This window comes from Suillus subaureus (genome assembly GCF_016647635.1).
Source record: "Suillus subaureus strain MN1 chromosome Unknown BJ212scaffold_151, whole genome shotgun sequence".
Taxonomy (NCBI): domain Eukaryota; kingdom Fungi; phylum Basidiomycota; class Agaricomycetes; order Boletales; family Suillaceae; genus Suillus; species Suillus subaureus.
This window is the reverse complement of record NW_024538707.1, coordinates 7,612-16,382: the sequence shown is the minus strand read 5'-3', so window position 1 is coordinate 16,382 and position 8,771 is coordinate 7,612. Positions and strand designations below refer to the sequence as shown.

Here is an 8,771-nt window from a genome sequence, read left to right as displayed (position 1 = left end):
ACGTGTTGCATTCATAATTTTGGTGCCAGCATTAGGCGGCATGGTGCAAGTGTACTTCCAGCCTGAGTGTGCTTTCGATGAGGACCATACCAGCATGTATCAAAGTAATACGACATGAAACCACACACCAATATGAATGAAGACTCCATCCTCTGCTCAAGCGGTACCTTCATCTTCACAGTGTGGATAGCACGGTTGAGTGCCCAGGCCACTGTCGTACAGTTCATGACTCAGACACTACCGTCCTCCAAATCGCCGAGCATATTCTCATAGAATACTTTGACAATGTGATTTGCGACAGCATTATGAACTCCATCCACAGGCCCACTCATTCCACCCATCATTTATTCCTACCACTCACTCTAAACTGCTCTCAATGTCCGATGCTGCGTGTCGTTCGGCGCATGTTTCATCCCACCATCACGCATAGTAGCCTAGGAGAATGATAAATTAGACTTGAAGGCGGGTTACTCCAGAGTCCATATTGCCTTCGTATTCGTTTCATGATCCTCGCGCCCTATGTACAATCATCAGGGTAAACAATCTTCTACTTCCTTATGGGTGCATACCCACAGGCTTTACGTGTCCATCAGTGTCGATTCAAGGAGGTACTGGAAATACACCGTGCGAGTAGAATCCATCAAAAACTCTCTCCGCCCTTCATTGAACGATATGACGCTGAAGTTCATGCGTTAGCTAATAAAATCGTAACAACGAGTTTCATGACTTATTGATGGGAGGATGTAGTTGCGCCATATATGTGACCATCCACATAAGATAACACGATGTAAGCGTGAGCATGATACCATACGAATTGTCCTGCATTCCGAGTGGAGGATATTAGTCCGTATTTTGATAAAGTGGAGAAGGCATACGTTTGATATGGGCCCTTTGGAACGAAGAGGTAACCACAAACCATCAGTCCTAGGATTATGACGAGTATGAAAATCACTGGGATGACGGACGCCATGACGAGTTGTAGCCTGCGGGGTACTAGCAGAAGTAAGGGTAGATGACGTCCAGCCGCCATGTGATCGCTTTAAGGGTGTGCGATAAGACACACCTTGAAATAGTTCGTTGAAAATAAGATTGATAGGAGCACGCCAGGGTAATTTATGTTTTTCATGTTGAGATATCGGACTACGCTATTTACTGCAGAAATTTCGCTCAGTCTCGTTCTATGTGCAATTAATCATGATGCTTACCCCGAATCCCTAGTAGCACGAGTTCAATATCATCACGGGCTAACAACGGTAGCAGCGATTTTGCAAACTCTTCCCAGGATTTCCGGCTCGCGAGTGACTGGTCACAAGTCCACGTTCAAGTTACCCCTCAATTATCGATCGATGCAGTGTGAGTCATGATGGACACAACATTGTGTCTTGAGATCGATCGCAGCATGCCATGGCAGAAACCTCAGGGACTCGGTGGGGTCAACGAAGATAGCCTGCTGAAATAATTTGACGTGCATACGAATAGCTGAGGATGGCAAGATACATCGTGTTAGGTTGATGTACTTACTCCCTGCCAATGAAGCGTTCCAGGACGACCCTATTGGAAGTGCCCGGCCGACTGTTTGTATTGTGAATGTGCAACTGAAAGTTACAAGGATTGATAGTCAGAAACCCGTATGTAAGGCGACAAGCAAAGAAGATCATTGTGAAGGTTTGCTGAGCGCAAGCCAACTCTTGGAACATGTAAATTTAGATAGAAAAGCATCGGGATCTGATTCCTCAGCGTCGGGCTGCTGGTCTGCTCCTGAGTCCGACGGTTCTTGGAAGCGAAGGTAGTATCGGTCGTCGCCATCCCTTTTAAGTACCAGCAGACAGCTCACAAGGACACCCCATGTGAGTTTGTCTATGTCCGAGAGTGCGAAAGGCGACAAATTGTTGAGAAAGACTAGCTTCTTCTCGCCGCATGCAATGGCACCTAAAGTCGCCCACTCGTCGAGGGAGCGCAATCTCCGTGGTAGAAGGACTCCCTGCCTGTAACGCAAGCAAATCCAAGCGAAAACCCACATAAATGACTCCAGATCATGGCGATATAGGTGTTTCACTTTGCCTCGTTGACCTTCTTCAGTGAGAAGCTCGCGCGCCATGAACGGCACCGTGCCGGTGCGCTCGTTGCCCTGAGGACCCTGGACATTCGCCAACGAGGATAAATCGTAGTCATTTAGCACACCTATCCGCTTGCCGTCTTTCCAGTACCACATCAGGTTCCCTGGGCTGACATCTCGATGATAGACACCTTCCTTCCACAAAGTAAGGTGGCCTGCACGCTATTTTAACAAAGAGCCTCATAAATTGAATGAAATACGTACATAAGATACACTGACGCCATACGTCGAAAAGCACCCTGCCATCAAGTTCTGTAATGGGGTGGAGCTTGGGGAATACGAGGACGTAGAGCACACGACTGCTTTTGGTGGGTTCTGGAACCCCGAGCGCTTCTCGGATGGCGGACGTGGGATTCGTGAACGTGTGGTGCCAGAGCAGCTTAGGAATATGCCCTTGAACGGTTGGGTGCACCTTAGCGATCTCCTCAACCTTGTCCAAGATTTCCGGCTCGCTAGTGCGACTCGCCTCTCCCCAAAAGATCTTGGCCACCATCCCATCCTGGAAGTTGCCATATTTCTTTGCGAGCGCTTCGCTAGTGACAGGGACCACATTGGTGGCCCGTCCTTGTAGGCCATAATGCGTCACTCTTTCGTCGTGGCTGGTGTGAAGCAGTAGATCCACCTCTCCAAGTTCTGCGTCCTTGATTTTGAATTCGTGGCATTGTTTGCCCTCGACCTGCACTAGGAGAAAGTCCGTGTGTCGGCCCCAATCATGAAGATCGAATCTCTGTAGAGCATACAACAGCATCATGAATCGCGGGAGATCTTGAATGAAGTTGATGCCTGAGCATTGAATGATCCCTTGCCGATCGTAATACCAGATCCACATTACATCGTCTGAAGAAGCTTCGGTAAGAGCACAACCAACTTCAATAGACGAACGAACCCACCGATGACGATAAGATTCAGCAGATAATTGACTCCAAGATTGGACGCAAACATTTCGGCAGCGTACAGACCCGTCTGGACGGTCACATCTAGATCGTCCATCAGCAAACTGCCTATTTTGGGTACAGGACTCCCACAGCCATACAGCGCGTGCAGAGCCACACAGTGCGCACAGTGCTACAGTGCACAGAACCACAGACACCACAGACACCACAGACTCACAGGGACTCACAGAAACCTACAGACTTACATGTGAGTCCTGTCAAAAATTCAAATTTTAAATTTTAATTTGGGTGTGACTGTCATGCGGACCATGCTAATTCCTGAGCATCATTATTGATATTGTTTTTATTACTCGAAATTTCTTATATTGAAATAACGCGGAAGGGCCGCTCGTGGCAGAGCCCGCTACGTGCGCTTTCTGCAATCATTATCGGTCTCATCATGATGTCGAAATCGTACTTGATTCAAATCTGTGCTACAAATATTTACTGTCTGAGCCGCCATATACATTCAACCCATCACTGAATACTCGGTGATGGCGTACATGTGAGTTCCTTTTGATATCTAGTGTGCCGGGTGTTCGCAGGGCAGGCTGAGTCACTGTCATTGTCAGTATTTTCAGAACTACAATGGATTCACAGCGGGGGTCACAAATACAACTTGAAGGAGACGTGCATGATCCGGAGATGCAATGAATGATACAAGTACAAGTAGACGAGACATGAGACGGAGGTACTCAGTACCAGTTGAGAACCAGACTGAATAATCCAACTGTGACCAGCAGGAAGCTGTGCGACATCCATTTCCGAAGGGCGCTGAAATTGGGAACCATTCGAATTTTGCAGATGCGAACCAATCAAGGCTAAGCTCGACATTGCACCCACTCAGATAGGCTGGACGAAACAGCTGTTGGGAATTGCACCAACTGTCAACAGTAGGCACATGCGCAGGACCAGAAGTGGACTCCATAGCCACCCCATTGTGATTGACGACAGAACCCGGCACATTATAATGGTGCAGAGTCAAGGATATGGAGGAATCAGAACATGTTTTGTCGACATGAATAACAGCTGGAATGTCAGAAAAAAACCAAGGAACAGAGTGCATTTTCCACCTAAAAATTTGGTCATTCACGAAAAAAAAACGTGATGACAGAACAAGACCCACTACTGACATAGCAGGAATTCTCCTCATCACCACACGGCAAACTTGGACTCTTGCTTCTGTGCGTGTCTCCAATATCAGTATATCAAGCACCTGACCTGGGCACAAATGGCTTGTACTTTGGTGCAGGATTATGAACTGAGGACAGATTTGGGCTGAATGATTTGGAATCGCTGCGAGTGAGGGCGTCGGTGATAGAGCTGGTCAACAAGCCTGAGGTATCATGTGCAGGAAGGGCTGAGGGCCTATAAGCCATAGTATCTGCTTGCTGCGAATAGGAGATACTAGGAGGGCTTGATGGAGCTGGTCCACCATGTGATAGGACGTCTAAGCTTAGGCCAAGGAGGCAAAATGACTTGCATGTGTCAAGGTTACAGTCGGTGTGGAGACGCCAAGTTCATCTGCAGATGCTGAGCACTGAGAGGTAGGAGTAGTGGAGTAGTGGTATACACATTTGTAAAGGTTTGTGATAGGTCGTTGTAGAAACAATTCAAAGTGAGACAAAAACATTGTGAATCAAATATGTAGGACCCTAGCTACTACAACAGTTCATCATTGAAAGGAAGTACTTAGAACATAAAAATATTAGTGTGGAATAGAAGTGTGAACTAACAACATACCAGGAAGGTTTCGAAGAATAAAATGAACACTCTGAGCATGTAAAACCGTTCCTCACCACCAGGGCCTGCACATGCCCTACTTTCATTTCCGCGTCGCTGAACTGTTTCCTTGCTTTCTTAGCCTTGAGTCGCCAATAACGTGCATTGATCTGAAGCTGAAGGAGGAACCAATCAGCAAGGTCCCTTTCAACATGTTGAACTTCCAGATCTGCCCATGCCATCTCCAGCAAGCACATGGCCTCCTCAGCACTCTCAGGATAAGTTGCACTTGAGTCCTATTGAAAGTCAGTGGATTCCACATCCCAAATTGAAGACTTGCCTGATCAAGTGTTGACAGACATTCAGAAGTGGATGATGATGATGATGAGTCTGAATCATCAGTGTCTGGGAAAATTGGACGTATTTGTCTGCTGCATCTAGACATCCAAGTCGAAGATGAGAAGTCGCTTGTAGTGGAATGAGAATTTTGATTGATAGTGGGAGACAGAGAAATATATAATTTTGACAAGGACATTGTAGTATTGTTGAAGTTTGCTCCAGAAATTGCTGAACATACTTGCGATACTTCTAATCAATAACAAATCAATACCGCACTGGTATGCAGTGCCCTTCCTGTGGAAAGCGCTTTTGGAATGACAGAGGTGTTCTACAACATCTAAATCAACCTGCCTCATGATGCTTCAATTGGAACAACAACTTGGTTCGCTTCTTGGGCCCACCAGTACAACCCCTGCCAGTGGAACCTCAAGCCTCACTACCAGAAGATGAAACAAACTTCGATGACATGTACATGATGGATGATGGTCCTGGACCAGAACATGAGGGTACTGTTGTAGAGGCTGATGATAGGGAGGAAGTGGTGTTATATTTTGGTGCGGCAAAGACCTGGGGTAGAGGAACCACATTCATGAAGCAATTTGAGTCCAACAAGTATGCTGAGGAGAGGGCGAGCAATCCATATTTTCCATTCACTAGCAAACCAGACTGGGAAATGGCAGCATTCCTCCTTCAGTCAGACCTCAGCATGTCAGATATTGACGAGTATCTCAAGCTTGAATTTGTGAGTCCATTTGTGTTGCATGAATGAGTGTCTGAACTTGGGTGTAATTAGACCAGAAAACTACCACTTTCATTTCACTCTTTGAGAGAGCTCTGAGGACACGCTGAAATGCTACCATCCCCACCTAAATGGAAGTACCAAATAGTCCCTACAGAATTTCCGACAATGAGGACTCTGCGGATTTTTTACTGGGATGTGATTGAGTGCATTCAGTCCCTTCTTAGCCACCCCATGTTGGCTGATAGTTTTGACTTCATGCCATGGAAAATTTATGCCGAGGCCGAACGTGCTGTTCATATTTACTATGGTTTCATGACGGGTGACTGTGCTTGGGAACTTCAAGTATGTTCAACTCTCAACTTGTTCAGTGAAGCTAACTGATGATGCAGGAAGGCTTGCCTGATGGTGCAACCCTGCTTGGTGTGGTCCTGTCCTTGGACAAGACCAAGGTTAGCAACCTTGCTGGCAATTGATATGCCCACCCGCTCCTCATCACTCTCGCCAACATCAACCCTGATGTACATGCTAAAGGATCCCTCCAGGCATATATCCCTCTCGCTCTACTTCCTGTTGTGAAGTTTATCCATAGGGTCAAACACATGCATGGTGTTCTGGCAGACCGGTTGCTTCATCAATGCATTGACATTGTGATTGAGCCATTGAAGCAAGCTGCACACCTGGGTGTAATGATGAGTGATCCGGTGGGGTTCAGCAGATATTGTTTCACACCCCTTGTTGCTTATGTAGCTGACACTCTGGAGGAGCTTGTCATTGCTTGTACCACCATGAATGCATCACCTGTCACTATGGCTACACATGCCGACTTTGGGGACCCAGACTGTCACCCTCTTTGTAAAGGCTCGTTCACACTTGCTAATATTGACAAAGCCATTGCATCTGTCTCCCCATCTGAACTTGTGGCATTTTTTGAGGAGTGCAAGCAATATCACCTAAACAGTGTCCAATGGCTGTTCTGGATGGATTGGATCACTGCAGATCCTTCCTCTTTCCTGACACCAGAGTTGCTCCATCACTTTCACAAGATGTTCTTTGACCATGACTGTGTCTGGTGTATCAACGTAGTCAGTGCCAAAGAAATTGACTTTCAATTTTCTTTACTTCAGATGTGCACCAGGTATCATACTTTCAAAGAAGGAATATCTAATTTGAAGCAAACTTCGGGACGAGACTATCGCAGCATCCAATGCTACATTATTGCTGTTATTGCTGGCGCTGCTCCTACCCAATTCATAACTGCCATCTGGGCCCTTCTCGAATTCCGATATCTTGTGCAAGCTCCGCAATTTTCCGACAAAACACTAACAGAGTTAAATCACTGTCTTCGACTTTTCCACAAATATAAACAGGGCATCATCAATGCAGGCGCCCAGAGAGGGAAGGGTGGTGGGGTCAAATCATGGGTGATTCTGAAGTTAGAGTTGCTGCAAGGGGTAGTGCTAAGTATCCAGTTGCATGGCACACTCACGCAGTGGTCTGCAGATCTGACTGAACATGCCCATATCGCCATCATTAAGGTGCCTGCAAGAGCTGGAAATAACCACGACTATGATGCGCAAGTGTGTCATTATCTTGATCATCACGATAAAGTAGATTGCTTTGATCTTGCGCTTCACATATGTGAACAAGAAGATCATGCCATTGATATGAATGATGAAAGTGAGGATGAAGACATTGATAGCAAGACGGTCTGATGTTCCATCAAGGACTATTTTCCATGCACCCATCAACTCATTGCTGGCGATTATCCCCAGGCACCTCATCCCTATCGCACATTCTCAACTTCTGTAGCAGCTTACAATCTTGGATATAAACCCACCCTCACAAAGATGACTGTTGATAAAGCTGCCGACCACTTCTTGCTTCCCAACCTTTGCCCTGCGATATCTGATTATCTGGACCATATCGAGACACACAATGACTTCCCTGTTGGTGGCAGGCACCGAGCTCATCCTAACTGTCCCCTTCCATTTGAACGCATTCAAATCTGGTGTAAGATCTGGATTCAATCGAAAAACTTCCATGATGCAAATCAACTCGAGCCCTTGCAGGCACTACTGGCAGAACCACCCTCAAATAACTGGCCCTATGGTCGGTATGATTTGGTCATTATTAATTCAGACAGAGTATTCAAATGGCCAAAGAGCGGTCTTGAAGGTGAGTTGTCCTTGCTCCACATGATTTTGCTGATATGATAGATGTAGGGCATTGTATTGCTCACCTCCGTTTGATCTTTCGTCCAATCACACATTTTTCATATGCAGACACATACTACGCCTACGTTGAACATTTGGATGTGGTTGGATTGGATAATTCAACTGGTATGTATATCCTACGACATGCCTATTGAGCAAATGGTGATCGGATTGGTGATGTGATTAGAGTCACTCAAATCCAGGCACCTGTCCATCTTATCCCTTGGTTTGGTGATGTGGCAGAGTCACGATTGACTGTGCAAACTAGTATGAATCACTCCACTGAATTTTTCTTGAACAAGTTCTGGAATAAGCAATTATTCTATGCCCTTCACAAGTTCCATTAAATATGTCTAGATAGGGGCTTCAGATCCCGTTCATGTGACTTAGTTGATATTGATTATTTTTGGACACCTTTTTTCTTATTGGGCCACTCCATTATTACAAAGGCAATGGGAGTATCAGGCAGCAGTGCGTGCCATTTTCCCAACCTGTCAAACACTCACCATGTGATGGCAGCAATTTTTGGATCTTCCACTGGCAGTTCACCCTATTACTACACCCGCTCAAAAAAAGCAGAAGCGAACACCAACAAGGATACAACAACAATGGCATCTGAATCACCAACAGCTGTTTGGTTGAAATCTCACTCTAGTCCATCCAAATCAAAGATGCAGCCTCCTCAGAACTCAAACCAAGCCCTTAGT

General features: G+C 46.0%; 2 protein-coding genes across 2 annotated transcripts; one reads left to right on the top strand and one right to left on the bottom strand.

Annotated features, from left to right (window-relative positions):
• Window positions 1–572: 572 nt before the first annotated feature.
• BJ212DRAFT_1402410 (uncharacterized protein) lies at window positions 573–897 on the bottom strand. The gene is made up of 3 exons (XM_041337355.1): window positions 876–897; window positions 728–819; window positions 573–678 (listed from the first exon to the last, which is right to left on the bottom strand). The coding sequence occupies exons 2-3, from the start codon at window positions 799–801 to the stop codon at window positions 579–581; spliced, it is 174 nt and encodes a 57-aa protein (XP_041185699.1). The 5' UTR covers window positions 802–819; window positions 876–897; the 3' UTR covers window positions 573–578.
• A 4,678-nt stretch (window positions 898–5,575) lies between these two features.
• On the top strand, window positions 5,576–8,411 carry BJ212DRAFT_1305591 (uncharacterized protein; the record flags this gene model as incomplete). The annotated part of the gene is made up of 8 exons (XM_041333765.1): window positions 5,576–5,851; window positions 6,065–6,193; window positions 6,241–6,300; window positions 6,394–6,933; window positions 6,976–7,428; window positions 7,624–8,026; window positions 8,134–8,190; window positions 8,221–8,411. 8 exons carry the CDS (start codon window positions 5,576–5,578, stop codon window positions 8,409–8,411), a joined length of 2,109 nt encoding a protein of 702 aa, XP_041185698.1.
• Window positions 8,412–8,771: the final 360 nt, after the last annotated feature.